Source organism: Delphinus delphis, chromosome 19 (genome assembly GCF_949987515.2).
Source record: "Delphinus delphis chromosome 19, mDelDel1.2, whole genome shotgun sequence".
Taxonomy (NCBI): Eukaryota; Metazoa; Chordata; class Mammalia; order Artiodactyla; family Delphinidae; genus Delphinus; species Delphinus delphis.
In genome coordinates this window covers 20,765,850-20,789,956 of record NC_082701.1, presented here as the reverse complement: position 1 = coordinate 20,789,956, position 24,107 = coordinate 20,765,850, and the positions used below count along the sequence as shown (strand labels likewise).

Below are 24,107 nucleotides of genomic sequence, written 5' to 3'. Positions count from 1 at the left end.
GCCCAGGTGACAACCTGAGCTTGTGATTGGCATCTGAAGGTGAGGGGGGGTGGTATTGTTGGACTGAGCCCTTAACCTATGGGATCTGATGCCATCTCCAGGTAGACAGTGAGAATTGAGTTAAATTGTAGGACACCAAGCTAGTGTTGTAGAATGTCTTGATGGTGTTGGAAAACCCACACATCAGACTAGGTGTCAGAATTGCAGGGGGCATTAGGGTGGGACCCTGAAAGGGAGGAGTAGGCTGGGGTGTGGTGCTGTGTACCTCTACCCGCATCCATCTGTCTCTCTGGCCATCTCATCTCTTTGGGCTCCAGGCCCTTCCCTCCCTCTCCTAATGCATACTTGCTTGTTTGTTTGCTGGTGCGGGGAGCCTGAGTAGAGGCTGAACGTCAGTGTGATTTGACAAAACATTGAGCTACTAATTTGTAACCTGTGTTCTGGGATATATGTCCTTTCACTTATGTGGATAGCCTCATTTGATACTCCTGATAGCCCTACAGAGTGAAGTAGGGACTGGCATCCCCATTTTACAGATGAGGAAACTGAGGACCATCATGGTGAAGAGACAAGCCCACAGTGCACAGTTAATCAGGGCACAGCTGGGATTTGAACCCCTAGCTCTGACTGCAAGAGCTCTCTGACCTATAGCTTGTGCACCCCAACCTAAGGGCAAAGCTCGTCTCCATTACGGGCTGTCTGGTTTTCCCCTGGCTTTGGGACCAGCTTCTGCTGCTCTTTAGATCGTCATGACTGGGTGGTGGTGAGGAACAGACTGCACAGTTATTGAGGATTACTGGCTCCAAATATCAAGCCTCTGGGAACAGTGAGGGCTGAGGGGTGAGAGCGGGAGGAATACAGGCTTTAGGAGAGAAGAGGATGGGGGTTATGTGAAAGAGGGGATGTGGCGGGGGTGCCAGGTGGAGCTCTATCATCCCCCAAAAGGATTTAACTCACGTTTAGTTCCATGAGACCTTAATCCAGTCTTTTGACTACCTGAAGTCCCATCTATAAAATGGGTTTATAGGGTTACCATGGTGATCAATCATCATCATGGCTAATACGTATGTGTGCCGGGCACTGCGCCGACTGCTTTACATAGATAGTCTCTGTAGGTTCTCGCACAGCTCTCTATCAGGCTGGGCTGGTGTTGTTCCTCTTTTACAACAGAGAGCGTTTAAGGATAAGAGGGAGGATGTCATTTGGCTGAAGTCACAGGGCTAGGAAATGGCAAATCCAGAATTCAGTGCCGGCGGTTTGGTTTCAGGCTCTTCACCTCACTAACCTGGCTGGTCATGGCCAATAACTAACACTCATTGGACACTTAATAAGGAGCAGGCATCACTGTAAGCATTTTACGCAGATATGTTCATTTAATCACTATAGCCGCCCTATATAACATGATGGGTGATTAATATGAAAGATGAAGGCACCCAGGCATAGAGAGATGTGCTAACTTATCCTAAATCTACTGCCAGAAGTCCAGTCCAGGCAGGATGACTTGAGAGCTAGGGCTCTTTAAAAAAATAAACAAAAAAGTTTTTTCTTAGAAACATTAAAGTGTAACATACAGAAAAGTGCAGAAATAAGAAACGTTTAGCTCAGTGAACATTCACATAGTGAATACACTATGTAACTAAATAATGAACATTACCTGTACCCCATAAGACCCCTTCCAGTAATTATTCCCACCCTTCTCCCCAAAAGTAACCTGATTTCTAAAACCATAGATTAGCTTTGCCTGCTTTTGAATAAGAGAATCATACAGTATTAATCTGTTTAACGTGTCATTCATCTATGTTGTTGGATGTAGCGATAGTTTATTCAGTTATAGATTTATCTATTCTACTATTGATTCCAATGTTGGGCTGAATAATGCCGCTATGAATACTCTTATACGTGTGTTTTGGAATACACACAAATAAACACACACAGACATTTCTACTGGGTGTATTCTCGGGGTGGGATTGTTGGTTGCTTCCAAGTGGTTGTACAAGTTTGTTTTCTTGCCAGCATTGTACGAGAATCCCCTTACTCCACATTCTGGTACTGTCAAATTTAAAATCGTTACCAAGTCTGGTGGAGGATATGTAGTAGTATTCCATTATGTTTTTCCATATGTATGTATTTATTTATTATTTTTTGCGGTACGCAGGCCTCTCACTGTTGTGGCCTCTCCCGTTGCGGAGCACGGGCTCCGGACACGCAGGCTCAGCGGCCATGGCTCACGGGCCCAGCCGCTTCGCGCCATGTGGGATCTTCCCGGACCGGGGCACGAACCCGCGTCCCCTGCATCGGCAGGTGGACTCCCAACCACTGCGCTACCAGGGAAGCCCTCCATATGTATTTATTAAATGAGGTATAACCAGAAGGAAGCACTCTGTACAGCGTCTTGTAACAACCTTACGAGGCTGGTATGGTTATCATCCCTATTTTGCAGATGAGGGAATGGAGGCCATAGTTACTCCTTTCCCCCTTCCCTTCTTGCAGTCTACTCACTTGTCCTGGGGCGGGTGTGTCTTCCTCACTTTTCCCCAGTGGTGTTGGGATGTTGGTTACCAAGTTTGGGAAGCTCCTCTGACCAGGACGTTCTCCTGGGTGGGGAGAAGAGGAAGGCTGGGGTGAAGTGGGCGGGGGTGGGGAGGAAAGAAAGGGTGAGACATCAAGCCTGATGTGAGGGGCCAGAGCTCTTGGCTCTGGACGTGGGGTGACGGGGCCAGAAGGGAGGTCTGGGACTAAGCAGAAGGTGCGACCGGGGATATCTGTGAACTCCTGGTGCTGGTAGGGAGAGGGTGACGCATGCGGCTGGGGAATAGGGCCCCTGTGTGTGTGAGTGCTGGGATCTCTCTGGAACCCAGGCCCTGTCTCTTGGGTTTTACTGACTCTGAGGACTCCTCTGTGGGGTCTCTAATCCTAGAGCTCTTTTGGGGGCGATTCTGTGGGGTCAGCAGTCCCTTGGTAGAGTCTCTTTGGGATTTTCTAAGGGGTAGGTAGCACTCTTTCTCCAGGGCCAAGGGAGTAAGAGGCAGGGTTTGGAGTCTTCCAGGGAGTGTGTGGAAAGGACTTGGGGTCTGCTCTGATTCTGAGCTTCTGAGCTATCAGGCCAAGAGGCACCTGGCAAGCAGACACCTTGCTCTTAACAGGTGTCATGGGAGGCAGGGAGGATGATTTTCCCACCCTAACATCTGTCTCTCCTGGCCCGGAGTTGCCTCTGTGTCTCTACTTTTGCAAGTGTCTTCTGAATAGATTCGCCCAGGTAGCATCTGCTTTTTCTCCCCCGCCCACTGCCCCCATCTCCACCTTCCCTGAGTCTCGAACCCGTGGCTTGCTGGCGATGCTCTGGCAGCAGGGGTAGCATGGCACAGGGGGCTAAGTCTGCAGCAGGCAGTAACTGTATCTCGCTTACGTCTTGGCTGGATTACTTACTCGCTGTGTGCCTTTGGGAGAGCCTTATCACGTCTCTGGGTGGTGACAGAGCTCTCAAAGAGCCCAGCATCATTCACTCGGCTCATCTGCTGTGCAGGCTTTGAGCAATGAGACAGAGATTTTGCCAGTGCCAGTAAGCCTGGAAACAGTGCAAACTCTGGAGGGTTGGAAGCCATGCCAACACTGGGTCTAGGACCATGTAAAAGAACTCCAGAGGTTCTAGATTCCTAGACTGCTCCAGCTGGAAAGGACTTCACAATTCAATGAGCTCCCCTCCCCCCATTTTACAGGTGGTAAAACTGAAGCCGAGGAAGGGCAAGTGGCCACAAAGCTCGCAAGCAGCAGAGCAGGATGGACTGGAGATATGAAACTGGATCCCGGCCAGCCCAACGGCAGATGGGCTCTCCTTTCCCCACTCTCTCCCCTGCCTGGGTGTTCACTTCTGGAGCTGCATGACCTGCGGGAAGGACTCAGGCTCTGTCCTCTGGACCAGACCTCCCTCTGTGCTGTGGAGTCTTTGTGGAGATCCTTGCTCTCCTGATCTGGTCTCACCAAGTGTGGGGCCCAGGTGGGCAAGGAGGCAGCCATACTGAGATGCCATTGCTCAGCCCACACCTGGGGCGACTACGAAGGATGTTGTATCGGGGGCTTGGACATCAGCCAACATGGAGGGAAGCTGAGCTCCCTATTTGGTGTGGGCACAGTGGACAGTGCAGGGCAGCCAGACAGGGGCTGGGAAGCCAAAGTTATGGGGAGGCCTGGGGCCCCGTCCCACATCAATGTCCCCTCTGCTCTGATTAGCCTGCACGCTGCACCGTAGTCTTTTGCTCTCAGCATTTGTTTACAATGCTTCCGACCAGCTGTTTTGGAAGGCAGTAAACCATAAGGGTTAATCACACAGACCCTGGAGCCAGGCTGCCTGGGTTCACATCCCTGATCTTCCACTTACTTGCTGTGTGACCTTGAGTAAGTTACATACCTCTCTGTGCCTCACCTTCCCTATCTTAAAAAGGGGATAATGAGAGTGACTAACTACTTCATGAGGTTGTTGTGAAGGGGACATAGTGAAGCACTCAGAACATGTCCAGTGTGAGGTCCACGCTCATTAAATGTTAATCTTCATCATTATGTACACTTTGCCTACTCCATCCTATGAGATGCTCCCTGGGGCAAGCCCATCAGATCGGGGGTTTCCCTGAGGACAGGACTGTGTCTTTCCCTTGGGAATAGAGCTCTTTTTCTTATTGATTATCTAAGAAGCCCAGCTGGAGCCCAGTAGACATTTGATACTGACCTAACAAGGGAGCTAGTGAGACTCTAAGCAACAAGGCAGTGAGGGTGTGGGGTGGAAGAGGCTGAAGGGAGCGAGGCTTTTCACCCCTCCATTAGGAGCATCTTCCTGGCCCCACTGGGTGTCCAGGAGGTGAGGGACAGACAGGGATGCTGAGGGGAAGGAAGAGTTTCTTTTACCCGTAGAGCCCTGGGCTGGGGAAGACCACAGAGAAGGAGAACCAGGTTTCTGCCTCTGGGGGGTTCCCTGTCGTCAAATAGACAGCAGTCAGGTGGAGAAAACCAATACGCAGCATCTGCTTCTCATTCCTCGGGTTCCAAAGCCCTTTCTCTTCCATTATCTCACTTTTTCTTGAAATCATCCTGTGGGGCAAGCCCAATGATTCTCTCTCTCTCTCTCCTTTAACAGAGGATGAAAATGACCCTTCAAGACATTAAGTGTGTGTCCAAAGTCACAAAACTCTTTTTTAAAAAAATTGAAGTATAGTTAATTTACAATGTTATGTTAGTTTCTAGAGTAACAAAGCTCTTAAGTGGCTGTGCTGCGACTCGAACCCAGGTCCAGGGACTCCAAATCCCATGCCCTTTATATACAGCCTCTCGCAGACACCAGCAGGCCAGAGGAGGAGGAGATACTAAACCCAGTCCACTGGGAACTTCTGGTCTGGTGGGGGACACACAGATCCTGCCACCGAGGGATCTCCAGCCACATGGAGAAGTTAGTTTCCACCAGGGAGGGACACGAGGGAGCAAACATTTGGTGTCTACTGTTTGCTGGGTACTGCACGGGCCACTCTTTCTTTCTCTCTCTTCCCTCCCCACCCGTTTTTCTTTCTTACCATTTTCCAGGTAAGGACAGGAATAAAGACGCAGACGTAGAGAATGGACTTGAGGACACGGGGAGGGGGAAGGGTAAGCTAGGACGAAGTGAGACAGTGACATGGACTTACATATACTACCAAATGTAAGATAGATAGCTAGTGGGAAGCAGCTGTGTAGCACGGGGAGATCAACTCTGTGCTTTGTGACCACCTAGAGGGGTGGGATAGGGAGGGTGGGAGGGAGATGCCATAGGGAGGAGATATGGGGATATATGTATATGTATAGCTGATTCACTTTGTTATAAAGCAGAAACTAACACACCATTGTAAAGCAATTATACTCCAATAAAGATGTCAAAAAGAAAAAAAGAAAAAAAAAGTGAAGCTCAGAGAGTAACTTGTTTCAGGTTCCCCGGTGACCTTGGTGGCAAAACTGGGATAGAATCCAGGTTAGCCTGATGCTACCTGTGTTTGTTCCTCTAGCATGGAAGACCATTGGCTCAAGGGTCACCTCCTCCATGAAGTCTTTCCACGCCCTGGAGGTCGAACTGACCATTTGTGCCTCTGGCCCTCTGCCCCCTATAAACACCCCCAGGGCACCTGCACTTATTTTATTCACATGTCTGTCTCCCCTCACTAGGCAGTAAGCTCCCTGAGGGCGGACAGTGGTCTCAGCTGTGTCTGGATCCCCTGGATGTAGCGCAAAGCCTGCACACAACAGGTGCTCAGTAAAGGTGGGTTGCATGAATGGTGGGGGGGGGCCTCCTCGTGTTCATTCTCCTGCCTCCCAGGAATTATCCTAGATGGTGATGGGGGTGAGCCCGAGGATGGATTGGGGGGGCTGCTGGGGTAGGAGTGTGGGCATCTGTCTTACCTGGAAACCTGTCCAGATTTCCTACACTCACCTGCATTCATGCTTCATTGCCAGTTCTGCCCTCCTTCCTCCATGTCCCAGTACCTTTATGCCTCCCAGGTCTGCGGTCTCTAGAAGACAAGTCTGGCATTGGGATCAGAACTATTCTTCCTGGTCCCATTTTATTCTCACAAGAGCTTCAAAAGCTAAGCTAGGTGGAGATGACCTACCTCCATTGCAGTTAGGAACATTCGAGCTCCAAGGGGTGTTGTCCAAGTTCACACAATAATTTTGTGGCAGAACTGGGTCCATTGATGGTGAAGGACGGGGAGGGGCCTGGGGGCAGTTTTCTGAATCAGGGACAGGCCAGGCTTCCCCCAGGGACTTGAGGATCCTGGTTCTCTTTACCCTTCTCCAAGGCAGATGGGGCAGAAGAGACCCCAGTAGTCCATGAGACGGCGCAGAGAGAATCCCAGAATCTTGTCCTCGGCCATAACTCCCCAGCCCTCCTGCAGTCTTTATGGTTGCCAGTAGGTGCCGTCAGTTTGCAACTTTTGGTTCTGCCCCTGCAGGTCCAGCTTCTAGCTCCTCTTCCTCCTCTCACCTGGACAGTCTGTACTTGCAGAAAGTAGGAGAGGGCCCAATCCCTGGGAGATTGAAAAAACCCCTTCCCTGGGAGAGGAAGCAGGAAGAGGGTCTCTGATCTGCACTTCAGCTTGGCTGCCCTGCAGCTCTCTAGGCCAAGCCAAACAAATCCACAGTAGGTCGCCAGGTATGCCGTTACCCTGAAATCAGCTCCAGGATAGCAGAAAGTTTTGTGGGGGAGGATGGGTAAACCCCGGGGGGACCTGAGAGACCACCTAGGAGAGGAGTCCCTTCTCCACATGCTACTCTAGAACCTCTCCTAGTCCCAGCAAGACTGAGGCAAAGGGTAGGGGGTACAGGCACCAACAGGATCTCACAGAGGGCCTAGCCACCCCTGACACTAGCCCAGATAGCACTGCTGGGTGCATTAGAAAAAGGCACCCCTTTCTCAAAACGCTTGAGTGCCATCTGCTGGAAAGCAGTCACAACAGCTATACAAGTCTACGATGACTACCGGAGAAATGGTGCCCCCTGGAGTTGTGCAGTATGCAATGTGCACTTGAGAGTGGCCATCTCCTCAGCTGACATCCCTCTGGGGGTGGGTCTGGGCAGTAGAAGCAAACATCCAGGAAGGCGCAAGCGTCTTGGCACCTCCCTCTCCCGGTGCGAGTTCTGTTGATGCCATCCTGTGTAAGGCAGAGGGGACAGGGGCCCAAATGAACCCTGGGGAGATTGGGGGCAGGGGCAGATTGGAAGGGGCAAGTGGGGAGAGAGCCTATCAACCTCTTAGGGCCATTAGGCCCTTCAGGGCCCCCTTTCCCCTCCTCACCAGACTTGGTCTCCAGCGGATGAGACTGGAAGCACTGGAGTGGGGTGGGAAGGACTCTGGCCAGGGAGACTGAATCCCCGGAGCTGGGAGTCCGGGCTAGGAGGTCGCCGCGCTCTCAGTGCGGGGGGACTGCGGGGCCATCTCAGTGGGGTCCGGGGAGAATCCTCCCAGGTCGGGGGAGGGGGCCACGGAGCCGCCCCTTCGCTTTCGCTCGCCCTTCGCTGCCCTCCCGGGCTCCGGTTCAGAAGCGCTCTCGGCGCCTGCCGTGGCTTCCAAACTGCGCCGCCTTCTCCTGCGGCAGAAAAGGACTTTCCGATGTAGTAGCGGCGGCGGCGGCAGCAGCGACGACTTAGGACAGCGCCCCCTCCCCCTAACCGCCGCCTCTCCTTCTCCCTCTCCCTGGGCCCCCCTCCCCTCCCCCTGCCCCTCCCCCTCCCCCCCCCGGGGAAGGCGCTGGGGGTGTGGCCAGGGGCCGGTATAAAGTCCGGGGGAGCCGGTCCCGGGCAGCAGCTCAGACCCCTGCCCCCCTACAGCCAGCCGCCTGGGCCGGGCCGAGGATGCGGCGCAGCGCCAGGCTCGCTCTCCTCCGGCCCGCTTGCTAACTTCCTCGGCTTCGTCCTTGTCCGCCAGCGGAGCCGCCCCGTGTCCCCGCGCCCTCCGGGTCGGGTCCTCCAGGCGCGCCGGGAGCTGCCTCTGTGTCCCCCGCTGTCCGCCCGTGCCCCGTCCTCGCCCGGTCATGCTGCCCCTGTGCCTCGTGGCCGCGCTGCTGCTGGCCGCCGGGCCCGGGCCGAGCCTGGGCGACGAAGCCATCCACTGCCCGCCCTGCTCCGAGGAGAAGCTGGCGCGCTGCCGCCCCCCCGTGGGCTGCGAGGAGCTGGTGCGAGAGCCGGGCTGCGGCTGTTGCGCCACTTGCGCCCTGGGCAAGGGGATGCCCTGCGGGGTGTATACCCCCCGCTGCGGCTCCGGCCTGCGCTGCTACCCGCCCCGGGGCGTGGAGAAGCCCCTGCACACGCTGGTGCACGGGCAAGGCGTGTGTATGGAACTGGCAGAGATCGAGGCTATCCAGGAAAGCCTGCAGCCCTCTGGTAAGGTGCCCCAGCCCTTGCACGCCCTCCCTGGGGTCCTCCCCTCCCAGAAGCCCCTTCCCCATTCGGGTTGGCCTGAAAGGCTCTTGAAAATCCCCTGTGAGCTGAGCAGAAGGCAGGTATGTGGCAGGGCCCGACTGGCACGGGACAGGGTCAGCCAAGGAAACTGCTGTCAAGTCCCTAGCAGCCTGTTGCCACCATCTAAGAGGACTCTGTCCCATCCCTCCATCTCAGGGGTGTCTATTTGGGAAGAGAGGTCTCAATGGTAGTCCTGGCTGCTGGGGCAAGCGTGGAAAATGAAGTGACCTGGCCCAGGCCACAGCCTGCAAGTGAGCGGTCTAGGGCCATATACCTGGAGGATGGGGTTGGTGGCAGTGGAGGCGTTCTGTTCCTGATCCAGGGACCTCCCCTCACCCTGGACACAAGTGGAGGCCCCAGGGGTCTGCGAAGCCAGGGCTTGGCCTTTTGACATTGAGGTGGGGTGGAGTGGGACATGTAAATTAGAGTGGCTTTGGTGGTGAGGGGCATCAGAGTGGCCCTTCCTCAAAGCCCCAGGCCGGCTCACCTAGCTTTTTGAGAGGTATTGGGAAGACAGGGGTCTCTCTGCCAGGCCTGGACACCACCTCCTGCCCTGGTACACAGGCACCCTGCTCCTTTCTCCTGGCAGGTGCCATTTGAGGTGGCAGAAGAGAAGCAAGTCTTGGCTCCCAGCCCAGAGCTGCAGAAACCTAACGGGACAGGCAGTAGAGAGCGGAGGGATGGGCGGTGGGGAGAGAGAGAGAGAAAGGGAGAGAGAGGTTTAGAAGGTCTTTGGCCCTAAACTCATTCTTACACTTTCTCTGTTTCTATTTCTCAGTGAGACTTTCAGTTTCTCCCTTATAGTCTTTCTGTCTCTCTCCTTCTTTCTCTTATTCTTTTGTTCTTTCCTGCTGCGTCTCTCAACCTCTAGTTTCACTAACAACATTCTCAGATTCTCCTTTCCTCAATATCTCCTGCCCGTTATCAGTTTCTTTCTCTTTATTCTATTCCTTTTCCTGTTTTGTTGCCCTGCTTTGCTCACTTTCATCTCAGTCTCTTTCCGTTGCTCATTCTCTTGACTCTGTCATCGTTTCTCTTTCTGTCTTTGTTCCTGTCTTTCTCTGTTGCTTTCAGAATCTCTCTGTCTGCCTTTCTCTACCTCTGCCTGTTTCTTGTTCCCTCTCCGATTCTGTTTTGCTCTCCCTGGGCCTCTGTCTGTTTCTGTCTCTTTTCCTGGTGCTTGAAGCTTCCATTGTTGCAGTCCGGATGCTGGGACTCCGGCCCCAAGCTTCCTGCCCTGGGTCCCAGACCGCTCCACTTCCTCAATCCTCTGCAGCTTGTTAGCCAGAGGAGAGCAGGATGCAGGGAAAACAGGAAGGAGGTGGACCCCAGGGGTCTGGGCCTCGGGCCTCTCTGCCCTTCCTGCCCCTGGGCAGCGAGCGATAGGTCAGCAGAAAACATTCTAGGAGAAATGCCAGCCTGACACCCAGCACATCTGGGAAGCGGGGGTGGGGGGTTTCTGGGGGTGTAAGTCACTGATCCTGGGGCAGAGATGCCCGTGCTAGTGGGAGAGGAGGGGTACTGGTACAGGACCAGACTGGGAGTGAGGGCTGAGCCCTTGGGCTCCCCGGGTATAACGGGTTCCGTTTGCTTCGTACCTCTACCCTCCACCGGCCAGCGGGTATCTGGCACCAGATTAGGATGGCTGGTGAGCTCCTCCTCTCTCACCAACTTGAACGTGGGACAGAAGAGCTCTCAGTGGGTCTTGGGAACCCCTTCTTCCCTAGCTGGGTAGGAACACCCCGTCCTGAAGTGGAAGAAACTGTTCCCCTAGGAGCTGGGGAGGCATGGTGTGAACAGTTTGTGAGTGTCCTGTGAACATCGTGTACACCAGCCTCGAAAGGCAGCTCTAGGCCCCTTTTGGATTACAGGACCCAAGGTCTCCTTGCCTTGGCCTCCACCCTTGCAGTGCAGGCAGATATCGGGAGAGGGGAAGGGGAGGTCTGGGGGGCCCTGGGGAAACTAGGTACCTACTCAGCAAGCTGTGTCCATGCCCTCTTACCTCCCAGTCTTCTCAGAAGTACCCCTGCCATGGCCCGGGCCACACTGCACTGCATGAAAGGCGCCTCCTAGAGTTGTGCAGTAGCCCTGCAGGGTGTCTGGTGAGACCAGGCGTCCAGGGCTTGGCCCCTCTCCCTGCAGTCCTCCTGAGCCTTCCACTGTCGATAGGCTACTGTCCCTCCTGCGTCCCAAAGCTTGGGCCTTCTTTTTTTTTTTTTTGCTGTATGCGGGCCTCTCACCGCCGCAGCCTCTCCCATTGCAGAGCACAGGCTCCGGACGCGCAGGCTCAGCGGCCATGGCTCACAGGCCCAGCCGCTCCGCGGCACATGGGATCCTCCCGGACCGGGGCACGAACCCGCGTCCCCTGCATCGGCAGGCGGACTCTCAACCACTGCGCCACCAGGGAAGCCCAAGGGCCTTCTTGCCTGGGGAATAGTTGGGCAGAGAGGTCAATCACGCTCTTCTTCCTGCCTTTTCCTCTTGGGGCTGGGCTTCAGCAGGAGACTGGGGAGAGCAGTCACTCAGCGTGCCCCCTCCCTCGGCCTGCTATGGTCCAGAGGCCCACTCTTTGCTCCTGGGGCAGGTCTCCCCCATCCCTCTCCCAGCTAACCCCCTCCCCCGTGCCCTCTGCCGTGACCCCCTGTCCCAGCTTTCCAAGCCAGAAAAGGTTGTGGATTAACACAGCTCAGGCCGCCAGAGGTGGGGGCGGGGTGGGACTCGTGTGTCAGAAGTCCACAATCCTGATTCAGTGTACTGACCCTCGACTTGTGGAATCTGGGGGAGTGGACAGTGGGAAGATTAGCGTTTGGACTGGGGAGATCCTAAACTGTGCTCTGGGTCCCTCTGGGACAGGGTTAGGGAACATGCAGGCTGGGTTAATTTTTAGTCAACACAGCAAATATTGTCCCCCCTACTTCAGTACTGGGAATCCAGTCATGTCATGGGAACAGGGCCTTCCCAGAAATTCTGTGCCTTGGGGGAGGGGGGAAGGGGGAGCATGGCTGCTTAACATTTTTTCTTTAGTTTTAGCAAAGCCAGAATTATTGGTGCCTTGGGTATCAGGAGTCTTTCCATTTAAAGACATAGGAGCTGCAGAGATAAGTTCTCCTTTCCTCTAGCCAGACTGCTTCTTTTCCTCATCTATAAAAAGGGGGGACAGTGGGACCTCTCTTGCAGGGCTGGGGCATCTGGCATGGAGGAAGAGTTCAATACTGGAGCAGTGATGAGGGTGGTGATGAAGAGGAAGCCGAATGGATTGAAGTTGAAGCTTAACTTCTCTGATGCTGGGGCTTTGGGGGACAGTAGGGCAAGTGAGCAAAGCTGGGGGGACATGCAGAGGAGTGGAGGGGGTAGGGTGGAAGGGCCAGCTGTCCTCTGACTCTTTAGTCTGAGGCCAGCAGCATGGCACAAGGGTGAGGGGGACACCCCTTGAGCCAGACCTCAAAGAAAAGCCTGGTACCCAGCAGGCTTGGGTACCTTGGTCTTGGCTTCTCCAGCCAGAGTGCAGGGGAAGGAGGAAAAGGCCTTTGTTGTAGGGCGGGTGGGTGACCCTCCAGATGGTGTCTGGTTGGCTGGGCCCACCTACCTCACAGCCTCACCCTGGGCATCTTGAGGGGAGTGGGGGCTGGAGTTGAAGGGAAATCATGAGGATGAAATCAGGCAGCGAGGAAGAGGAAATCTTCTAGCTTTGACCATGAACTTTGCAGCCATTGGTGGCAAAGCTGTGAAACCTCTTCTTTCTCTGGGTCCCTGCCCTTCCTCTGTGGCTGGAGCAAAGACCAAGGTCTCCCCTGTGGCTGGATGTCGTTGGCCTAGCTCCAGCGGGGCAAGAGGAGGTGACCTGGCCTACCTTGGAAGCCCCGCCTCCCAAACAAGCCTTTCAGATGTCGGGAGGTCCGACCTTTGGTGGGGGGCGGGCAGGTTTGACTCGGCTCCCACGCAGAGGGGAACCCACCAGGATTGCGATTTTTCCAGAGGGTGCCACCTGGGTGAGCAGCACGAGAAGGATGGACCCCCTGCATGAGCAGGGAAGTAGCAAGAATTCAGCCAGTTTTAGAGATGGGGAGGTGAACGTTCTTTTTAGAGACTCAGGGCGATGACCCTCACCCTCCCAAGCCTAGTGCCTAGGGTGGATCCTGGGGTGGGGTCTCAGTCTGCCAGTTAAACAAGACTGGGCAAAAAGAAGTTACAGATTAAGTGGAAAGTCAACAGCCGGGGTGCAGTCACTGTGCTGTGGCCAGGGCAGGGTCAGGGCGCCTGGGTGCATGTGGGTGTGCACGCGTGGACCAGTGTGTGTCCGGACACGTGATTGTTTGTGTATGTTTGTGATCCTTGAGTCCCAGCCTGTCTGTGTCTGAGCTGGCAGATAGGGACATGGTCTGCGTACCCCTGCCCCTGAGAGAGGCAGTACGGAGCCACTCTCCCTGCCGGCCGTGTTCTACTCTAAGCTGAGACACAAGCCGCAGCTAAGTGTGCTGGGTGGTGGGGAAACCAAGGTGGGGGAGGCCGGGCAGGCTGCCTGCTGATATGCCCCATGTGACGGGAGCCCTGCTGATACAAGAACGTGAGCTATGTTTCCAAGCTCGCCCTATGCCCTACACGTCCCCGGGGTTCAGCGAGTGGACCCAGTTGTCTTCCTTCATGGCACGTCCTAAATTAAGGGACGATCATTCCAAATATCCTTTCATAATCCCCCGTGTAGCACAGGGAGATCAGCTCGGTGCTTTGTGTCCACCTAGAGGGGTGGGATAGGGAGGGTGAGAGGGAGAGGCAAGAGGGAGGAGATATGGGGATATATGTATACGTATAGCTGATTCACTTTGTTATACAGCAGAAACTAACACACCATTGTAAAGCAATTATACTCCAATAAAGATGTTAAAACAAAAAATCCCTCCCCCGAGTGTTTTTGTGAACTTGACTCATAGAAACACAATGTTGGAAAGTAGTCGAATTTCTACGGCATATCTCTCCGGGTCCTTGAGACCTCTGCCACCCTGACGTGCCACACCTCCAGGGCAGAACTCTATCTCCTGAGGCAGCCCCGTGCATTAGAAAACTCTTCCTAGGGAACCTAAGAACATCTGGCCACTTACCAAGAGGGACAAGTGTCACTGTGCACAGCCGTGCTTTCCTTTATGGTCACGAAAGGAATGCAAACTCGAAGGAAGAACAACAAAACCTTTCCGGTTGAAGGGGGCCCTCAAGGTAGTGTCGTGGGTTGTGTCAAATGAGCCCCTGGGATCCTTAGAGCCTTTCCAGGTAGAATGGTGGCCCCTTTGTTCTAAGCTCTCTCCGCTTCTGTGGTTCCAAGACAAATCTCTTAATTCTTTTAGGTCTTCTATTTGCTTTCTCTCCAATCCCCAGCTCCAGCCTACACACCTGCAGTGCTGTGACCCCATCCACTAGTCTTGTGGCTTTGGGCAAGGCGGACGCAGTGATGGCGGGGGGTGGTCACTGGCCAGCCTGGGCCTTCTTAGCCAGAAGCTTCCTTGGGAAGGTCTTCAGGGAAGAGCTTGGATCTCAGGTCTTCTCTCTGGTTCCTGCCTGGGGGCTTGGGGTCTATCTTCCTATGGCCCCCTTTGCACAATCCTGGTCTTCTGAAATTGATCTGCCCCTTCTTTTGCTGCCCACACCAGCTGGGAAATCTTGCTGTCGTGGCTTCTCCTTGGTTGACCTCCGGGAACTTGATCTTTTGGGACAGAAGTCCCCTCCAGACTGTCCTTCTTGGGATGTTAAATGGGCAGAAGGAGGGATTATATCTCTCTGCTTCATTTATTCCTTCCCTCCGTTGCTTTTCTCTAAGCCAGCCCTGCATCAGTGACAAAACCTCTTCCCATCCTCGGTGACTGAATTTTAGACATAACCTTTGGTGTGGAATCTTGACAAAGACTTTCTGGGGGTCTAGATTCCTCCTGGCCTGGTTTCCCTTTATCCACGTGCTTCCCCCTGGACCCCCAGAACTAGGAGAATAAAAAGAGAACTAACCCCCCAACTAACTTTGGCTCGGCAGAAAAATACCATTTAACCCAGAGGCAGCTCTGGGACCGCTGCCATCATGGAGGAACCTGCTAACTCCTCAGGAAAAAAAACCCTGATGCAAACCAGATGTAACCTTCTGTCCTGCTGCCAACATCTGGAATGCTGGCAGGGGCTCTGCACTCAGGCCGGCAGCAAGTTGCCAAACCCGAGCATTTCAGAGGTGGCTCTGATCTGCAGAGGGATCTTGCGATCTCTTTGTCCAGCTCAGCCCTGTGTTCTGGTTTTGGCCGCCTGGATGGAGGAGCAGCGGTTACAATTCTGGGACTTCTGGATGGGGTCTTTCTGGAGTTCGGATAGAGCCTTTAGGAGAGCCCAGGGAAAGCGCGGTGGTTCAGCCTCACCACCCCCATCTCCGCGTCCCCGGTGCCCTGGCTCTGGGCAACAGATGTGCACTTTGGATGGGGTCTGAAATGTAAGGACGGGAGACTTTGGGGTGGGGGTGGGGGCTGAAGGGATGTGTGAGGGTGTTCTCTTGGTCCTGGAACCACACAGTGTCTCAGACACACGCACACACACACACACACACACACTCTCACATGCAGGCATACACACCCACTCCCACTTCTCCTGTGCAGCCAATGGAGAGAGTTTTGGGGCCAGATTTCTCATCACTCTTGGAAACTTTGATTCTGGCCATTTGGAAGAGGGTCAGCAGAGCCGACAGCCCTGGGGATCCCCTGGCTGGCTCAGCGAGATGCTGAAAAGAGTAGGAAAGGAGAGGAAGAAAGAGCAGACCGGGAGGGGGATGGTAGGGAGAACTGAATGCAAGGGGGATGAGATTCGGTGTGGGGCCCCCTGCCTGCCTGAGACCTCCCTGCAGGGCCCAGGGGACCCTCCTGCTGTCTGGGCAGCTGCAGCTGGTGACTCATCAGAGGGCTGGACTGGGTGGAGTGAGGGACAAATCAAGGACGTCAAGAGGAATATTCTCCTGAGGAGATCCTGGGGAGTGGGGAAGAAACCGGGGTGCTGCTTTCATTTCTTCGCACCCCCCAGAGCCCCTGCTCTTCCCCAGCGCCAGGCTGGAGAATCCCTAAGAAGGAGAAAGCAGGTGGGAGGCGGGGTTGCTGTGCTGCCTTGTCCTTTCCCATCGCTGACCTTTCCCCATGTTGGCCTGATTGCAGACAAGGACGAGGGTGATCACCCCAATAACAGCTTCAGCCCCTGCAGCGCCCACGACCGCAGGTGCCTGCAGAAGCACTTCGCCAAAATTCGAGACCGGAGCACCAGTGGGGGCAAGATGAAGGTCATCGGGGTCCCTCGGGAGGAAGCCCGGCCTGTGGTGAGGATCTCTGACCAAATGCTCACGTGCGTAGGCACACACACCACCACCATCACCAGATCTGGACAATGTCCATTCAGCAAACATCCTTTAGGTGTCTGCTGTGTGCAAGATGTACCTAGTATGCGTCATCAGGACCCAGGAAGTCCTCACTCCTCTTCTTGAAATTCCTTTCCTGCTCACCAGTTCTAGACACTGGGATAGCTGAAGTTATCGTTAAACACTGAGACGCTTCCGTACTGGTTGGTGAACAGCAGTGGCCGCAAGCCTCCTGATGTTTCTTGGCCCTTCCCAGGGAGTCCCCACCCCAGAGCTTCTCAGCAGCTAAAGGGTTCATGCTGGCCGTAGCAGGGAGCCTTGGGACCCTGCTCCAGGGTCTGGCTAATGTCCGTTCTGGTGGGTGTTTCTGATGGATCTGTGCCTGGGTCTTACAAGTTGTTAATTATATGATTTCATCCGTCACTCCTGTTTAGAAATCATCCCCTTCCTGTCCTTCACCATAGATTTCCTTTCCCCACAAGGTCCCTTCACATCATAGCCCTCCTTTTTAGAAGCCCTTTGGCTCAAGGCCCTCTCTTCAATGTCCCTCTGTTCTGCCCGCCAGTGTCCCCTGAGCCCGAGCTCCTCCTTTTACCTCGTTGGGCCCTGCTCAGCTTCCAGGCCTTAACCCTCCTTTCAGAGCCCGCAGTCCTGATTTGACCCCTAGCCCTGGTCCTCCTGCCTCTCTCCCTTCTGCTGAGCAGTTTCATCCTCCCCCTCCTCCAGCCCCAGGGCTCCTGCCAGAGTGAGCTGCACCGGGCCCTGGAGCGGCTGGCCGCCTCGCAGAGCCGCACCCACGAGGACCTCTACATCATCCCCATTCCCAACTGCGACCGCAACGGCAACTTCCACCCCAAGCAGGTGGGTCTCCATCTCGGCCGACTTGGCCCGGCCTCAGCTCCAGGATGTCCAGGATGGAGGTCTCAGGAAGGGGGGAGCTCCTCAACCCAAACCTAACCCCTTGGACCCTCCCCAAACCCTCCCCCAACCTCAGGACCTCAGCTCATTTTGCAGATGAGGAGACTGAGGCCCAGGGAGGGGTAGAGGCCGGCCCAGAGTCACGGAGCGAGTTAAAGGTAGACCAGTTACCCTGCCTCCCCGTCCAGGCTTATTTCTATGACCTCTGTAGTCACCATCTGTGATGCAGACCTGGCACTCCTGCCAACCTCTGCCTCCAACCCTCTCTCACTCTCCTTCCTCCATTCCTGTGAGTTCTCCTTTGTCCCTGGATGTCTGAGGTTTCCACGTGTGGCCTGTGGGATCTTAGTTCCCTGGCCAGGGATCGAGCCCAGGCCCTCGCAGTGGAAGCGTGAAGTCCTAACCACCGGACTGCCAGGGAACTCCTCATGGCTGAGGTTTCATCTGGGAATGGAGGGGCTAGGTCTTGAAGAGTTGAGGAGGAAACTCAGCCTGCCCCTTCCCCCAGGCTGAGCCGCCAAACCACCTGGGGTTCAGCCAGGCTGGAGGTGAAGCCAGACCTGACGGCTGGAGACGGGAACTTTGGGTGCAGCAGAGGAAGGACAAGGCAGGAGACAAGACAGGAATACAGAAACCTCTGTACCTCCTTACGCCCTTAGAACATGGGCTCTTCTGACAAGCCCCCAGGATGCTGGGATGGTCAACGAGGTTGGCCTGCTCCAGCCCCATCTCTGGCCTGTCTCAGTCGGGCTCACTCGGAAGGGTGGCATATCTGGGCAGGACACTGGGTGGGGTGCCTCGTGCTGGGTGTGGCCTGGATCTCCTCCAGCCCTTGTGGGTGTAGGCACACACGTCCTCCCACTCCGTGCTCTACAGACGAATCCACAAGGTGGACCACCACTCAGCCTGAAGGGGCCTAGCTAGGAGGAGAAAGGCTGCCCCCGAGTCTGCACACCCCAGGATGGCATGAGGAGGTTATGAAGAGGTGTGCAATGGAGGAGGACCACAAAGGTCTCCCCGCCAAACCAACGCCAAACCTCCCTCCAGCCTTTATCCCAATACCAATTTTATCCTTGTCCCAATTTTTCTTTTTCCTTTTTTTTGACCACGCCGTGTGGCTTGTGGGATCTCAGTTCCCCAACCTGGGCCCTCCGGCAGTGAAAGCAGAGTCCTAATCACTGGACCGCCAGGGAATTCCTCCTTGTCCCAATTTTTAAAATCTGCCCCCCCACGTTAAAAAAATCAATAGACTTTATTTTTTAGAGCAGTTTTAAGTTTACAGAAAAACCGAGCAGGAAGTACGGCGCTCCCATCTACTTTCCCACCCCCAGCCTCTCCTATTAACATGAGTGTGGTACATTTTTTACAACTGAGGAACTACGATTGATCATTAGTTATTAACTAAAGTCCATAGTTTACGTTAGGGTTCACTCTTTGTGTTATACACGTTTATGTGTTTCCTTCCCCCCATTTTTTATCCCACTGAAAATTCTGACACTTGACCCTTTATCTTCAGGCCAATTCTGACCCTTGAGACAACCTTCACTCCAACTCTAACCCTGACTCTGAAATACACCTTTACCCCCTACTTTTCCTCCTCCCCCGTCTAATCCCGACCCAACCTTTAGCCCAACTGCTTTCATTGTTCTGACCTTGACCTCTGTCTCTATCCCAATTCCATTTCTGACCTGGGCTCTAAGCCTCACCCCACTCAAGTTTGAGTCATAATTCCCAGTTCAACTGCAACTCTCATGCTGATCCTACGCTAACTTCAATGCGGCTAATCACAATCTTAACCGTAATCCTATTCTTAGAGTCCCAACACAATCAGAGCCCAAACTAAAACACAATCAGAACCCAAATTAAAGACTTCTCCAACCTGAACCCTAGCCTTTCAAATCCAGCTGCACCTTTCAGCTCCACGGATCCAGTCTCCCCTCCAGGTAGAGGCTACAGAACTGCCTCAGGACCCTGGCTTCGGGACCTTCTGCACCAAAACTGTCTGGACCTTTCCTTCTCGGCCAACTTTACTCCAGTGAGCTCAGGGGACCCATGTTCAAGAAAGCCTGTGCCCTCAGGAGTCCACCTTGGAGCCACTGTCTGACTTGGGGGCTGGGCTGGGACCCGGGCCAGCTGCCTGAGATCTGACCTCTCACACCCTTGTCTTGGCAGTGCCACCCGGCCCTGGATGGGCAGCGCGGCAAGTGCTGGTGTGTGGACCGGAAGACGGGAGTGAAGCTTCCGGGGGGCCTGGAGCCAAAGGGGGAGCTGGACTGCCATCAGTTGGCTGACAGCTTCCGCGAGTGAGCCCTGTCAGCAGGCGGGGGGCTCCCTGCTCCCTGCTGCCCCCTCCCCTGGAGGCTGCAGAGCTGACCTGGAGCCTGGGTCTGAGTCCTGGCCCTGCTTCTGGCCCAGAAGTTTCCCTTGGGGTGTGTTTGTGTGTGTGCGTGTGTGCTTATGAGCATGGGTGTGCCCTTGGGGTGAGCCGAAGCCTAGGGGTGTCCTTTGGGCTTAGATAGCCTGAGAGAGCCCTGGTATGTTTCCAAATTGATCCTGGATTCATTCAGCCCTTCCGCCATCTATAAACACTTCTTGACCACATACCACATGTCAGCTGTAGTGTTCAGCCCTGCGGGCTCTTATTTTGACTCCCTCTGATTTAGACATGTGAGGCCACCCTCCTATAAGGTGAGCACAAGTCTGTAGGAGAAGAAAAGTCCCAGTCCCATAAGGAGGGGAGGAAAATAGACATGTACCTTGACCGTTGTCCCTCCCCTTAAACCAGTCAGAGGGTGGAGGCCATAGGGAAAGTGTGGGGTAGCAGATGACTCAGTGGTTAGGAGACCGACTGAGACCCAATTCCAAAGCTAAAGCCTGCCAGGCTCCCCTTTACTCCCCCCCAGGTCCCTCCAGGGGGAAGGACCTGCAGGGACAAGCCCACCTTAGCTTTGTTGCTTGGCAACTGAGACCCTGCTTTGGGGGAGGGAAGAGGTCAGCGGAAGGCCTGCAGGACAGAGGGCTGGGGAGGTGGGGCCCATCTCTGAGCAGTCAGGGGAGGAGGAAAGAATGCACAGCTGGACTGCATGTGCCTGATGGAGAAAGGAAACCACATGCTGGGAGGTGAGGGCCTTACCTGGGGTCCTGCTTCCTCCCCCATTTGTGGTCACAGCCAGGAAGTCACCAGGATGACTCCATCCTTCAGTGGCTCACTGTCTGTGGCTCTGCCTCCCTCCCCACACCTCCTTCCCTGGACCTTCCTCCCCGATATTTCCCTACCCACTGGGCATTTTCTGGCTTGACTGGATGGAAAGAGACTTAGGAACCTACCAGTTGGCCATGATGTCTTGTCTATTTTTTTTTTTTTTTTTTTTTTTTTTTTAACAAAACAGAACAAAACCAAAAAAACCGTAGACAATGGTGTTCGGTTGATTTATTTACAATTAAGAGACAGGGATGCACCAGGGGTGGGGAGAACTGTCTTACATGGTAAAAGGACCGCAAAGGGTCAGCCAATTCACCCTCCTCTTCCTTGCAGCTTCTTCCTGGGGAGCCTCTCTGTCCCCAGAGTCTGTGCTGTGTTCAGACTCCTGGTGGGCCAGTAATGGCTTCTGAAGGGAGGGAGCAGGCTGGCCAGCCCTGCTGGGCCAGAGCCATTTCTGGGATCAGCTGGTGTGTGAAGCGGGGGCATTTCCTAGGGCATCAGGCAGACTGGGTTCGCGTCTGGATTTGATTTATCGATTTAGTGAGGGGAGGTACTGCCCTGAAGCTAGGGAAAGGGGGTAAGCTCTCCAACACATTCCACAGCTCTGACTGCCTAGATTCCTGACTGGGGGTTGGGGCTGAGATTTCATTCTGAGGGGTTGGGAGTGGGGGTATCTTTGATCTTGCTGTCCTGGACTCGCCAGGCTATGGGCTCTCAGTGCCAGCCCCAGAATGTGTGCCCACGTGGTACCACTGGATTCCTGGTCATCTCCCAATGCTCCTTACCTCCCACCTTTGTGCTGTGTGTGCGTGTGTGTGCGTGTGTGTGTGCGTGTGTGTGTGTGTGTTTGATCTCTTGCACTCCCAGGCTTCTCGATTGCACTGGCCCCTGATGCACTGGCACCTGTGCCGTCTGAATCTTGAGCCTGGAGCCGCAATCCTCATCTCTCTAACTCTGCCTCTGTGGCGGCATCCCACAGCCATCTAGTCTTCCTGAGGCACCACAGGCTGCTGCCAGCAGCAGGAGATAAAGAACAAAGTGACGCTCCTTCAGCTGGGGGGCCTGCTCTTCACAGAGCCCCCTCCTTCTGGGGCCGAGGCCAAGGCATGCTGGGAGAGGAGGCTGAGTGTAGGCTGAAGATGAAGTTTTAGGTCCCTAAGCCAAATGTAGGGAGAGTATCTCTTTCCCCAAGGCATCTCTTTCAATTCCCCTTTGTCTCCAGCCTCCCCTCCTAATGCTTTATTCTTGTATCCTTGGAATGGGTGGTCAGAGGTCCTTTTCTTTTCATGTGCCTCCAGAAAAAACCTGGGTCTGCTTGCGAAGTAGCTGCACGTGTGGCCTGGGATGTGCCTTTGTGATAGGTGTGTATTTATAATGTGTGTGTGCACGCATGTGCGTCCATATAGTGAAGTGACACCTGAAATGTGAGAGTGTGGGCTTTTACAGGGCGTGTGTCCCTCGGCTGGGTGTGTGTAGATGTGACACATTTGTGTGGTGTGTCTGGGTGGGCTGTATGAATCTGAGTATGAATGGGTGTGATGTGAAGAGACAGGGAGTGAAATTCACAGTGTATGTATGTACTTCTCTCCTCCACTCATTAGGCGTCCTCAGTGCAGGGCTCGTAGGGAGCTGTCTAGCACAGGAGAACAGAGGATGTGCACTTTGGGAGTGGGCATCCTATATCCCACAGAACGCCCCCCGCCCCTGGTGCTTGCCCGCACCATCTGGGAGCCAGGTCCTCGTTGTCAAAAAAGAAGGAAATAAAAGCAACTCTGGGGACTTCCCTGGCGGTCCAGTGGTTAAGGCTCTGCGCTTCCGTGGCAGGGGTTGCGGGTTCGATCCCTGGTCGGGGAACTAAGATGCCACATTTTTATTTTGGCCGTGTGACAGGGCCAAAATAAAAGCAACTCCGTGTCAATGTGGACACCCTCTACCACTGCCAGGCCAGAGGAAGTGAACTGCCCTGGGTAGTGTCACAGTGGGGAGAACCGGGCTCCAGAGAGGAATTGCTGGTCTAGTTTGTACCTAAGCCCTCCCGTGGCCTCCAGATACCCTTGAACGGTCACTCTAGTTGCCACAGGGGCATCAGCATCTTGGCAGAGGTGGAAGGGAGGAGGAGGCAAGGACCAAACTCTTGTGTCCTGGTGGGGCCACCATACCTAGAATAACTTTAATTTTTAATTTATTAGATTTTTAAAGTTTTTTATGATGTGGACCATTTTTTAAAGTCTTTATTGAGTTTGTTACAATATTGCTTCTGTTTTATGCTTTGGTTTTTTGGCCCTGAGGCATGTGGGATTCTAGCTCCCCAAGCAGGGATTAAACCCGCACCCCCTGCATTGGAAGGTGAAGTCTTAATCACTGGACCACCAGGGAAGTCCCCTAGAATAACTTTAAACCAAAGTCCTGAGTGGTCTGTCCTGCCTCCCTAAGAAATGTCATTCCTCCCACTGTGGTTTGGAGCGGGGGGATGGGGGACCCCCTAGCCCATTGGTGCTGACTGGCATCAGGCGTTCATTCGCGTTCATTCGGTTTCCATCTCCCGGCTCCCCAGTGGAGATCAAGACCTGATGTCTGGCTGAGGGGTGGAGGCTGGGTTTTCCATTGTCAAGAAGGCCAGGTGGGAGTAGAGAGAAAAAAATGGAAACTTGGATTGATTCCAGTACTGGATTCAGGTGGGGGAGTCTCTGGAGAGCTGGCCAAGCCTCCTGGCCCCTTCTCCTATCGGGGACCTGAGGTTCCAGACACAGCCATTCCTTCAACCCCTTCCAGGAAAAGGCTGCTTGTTCTAACCCCTCTGCCCTCTGGGCCAGATTCCACCACTAAGTTACTCCAGGAATGTTATGAGGCATGCAGGACTTGGGGCTCCTGCTCAGGGGTCCCCCTTTCTGGGGGGATCTGGCTGTGTGGTAAATGACCCTGAAATATTCCCAGTCAGAGAAACTCCTCCTGCATTCCAGACCCCTAATGGTAATGTCACCTCTGACCTCGAAAGAGAAAGTCAAGATGATGCGGTTGGAGGGAGCTGGGAGGCAATGGCAGCTGGGATGCTGGGTTGTCCTAGGGAAGAGGGGAGGAAGGGGGCGCTTTGTGAGTCTGGGGAGAGGGTCAACGAGGAGGAAGCATATTCAAGGGGGAGGAGGGAGTTAACGGGAGCAATGAGTGGAGGAGGGGCAATGGAACGGACCTCGGGGCACGCACATGCGCATGCGCGGGGGAGCAGACACCGTGCCAGCCAGCGTGGTGCCTAGTTAGATCCTAACTGTAGAGTAACCTGTCCCCTCTATGTCTGAGGCCCCAGAGGTTGGGGAGGCTTGGGTTCAGGGAGTAGAAGTGGGGGTGCTGTAGATAATTAGAAACATACCCTAATGAGTGAGCAGGCGCCACCAGGACCACCTCTCCCCTCACTGTCCCCCTCCCTTCCCCAGGTCCCCAACCCCCTTCTCCGTGACCTGGACAACTCCAGCCAGGCAAAGGGAGGGGCTGGTGGAGGCTGGGAGTGGAAACCCGGTGGGATTGGCTTCCTGGACCCTTACACAGTCTCTAAAGTGCAAACAACATATTTTTGCCATGCAGTGGTATTTAATTGCACATAAAAACAGAGCCATTAAACTGAAATTAAACCCTTGTTGGAATCACTTAATTCAGGGCATGACAAAT

At 54.4% G+C, this 24,107-nt stretch overlaps 1 protein-coding gene and 1 long non-coding RNA gene across 5 annotated transcripts; one reads left to right on the top strand and one right to left on the bottom strand.

The window, feature by feature from the left end:
* Positions 1-1,643: 1,643 nt before the first annotated feature.
* On the bottom strand, positions 1,644-12,269 carry LOC132414419 (uncharacterized). Of its 4 annotated transcripts, XR_009516952.1 has the most exons (5): positions 10,970-12,269; positions 7,805-8,096; positions 6,621-7,661; positions 6,443-6,521; positions 1,644-2,594 (listed from the first exon to the last, which is right to left on the bottom strand). It is a non-coding gene; the product is annotated as an uncharacterized lncRNA (long non-coding RNA). The 4 variants fall into 4 exon arrangements; XR_009516950.1 differs by having other exon boundaries at positions 6,443-7,661; XR_009516951.1 differs by lacking the exon at positions 1,644-2,594 and adding an exon at positions 9,455-9,617 and having other exon boundaries at positions 5,808-7,661.
* On the top strand, positions 8,305-20,621 carry IGFBP4 (insulin like growth factor binding protein 4). Its single transcript, XM_059996933.1, has 4 exons — positions 8,305-8,889; positions 16,131-16,288; positions 17,054-17,188; positions 19,418-20,621. Exons 1-4 carry the CDS (start codon positions 8,541-8,543, stop codon positions 19,550-19,552), a joined length of 777 nt encoding a protein of 258 aa, XP_059852916.1. The 5' UTR covers positions 8,305-8,540; the 3' UTR covers positions 19,553-20,621.
* Positions 20,622-24,107: the final 3,486 nt, after the last annotated feature.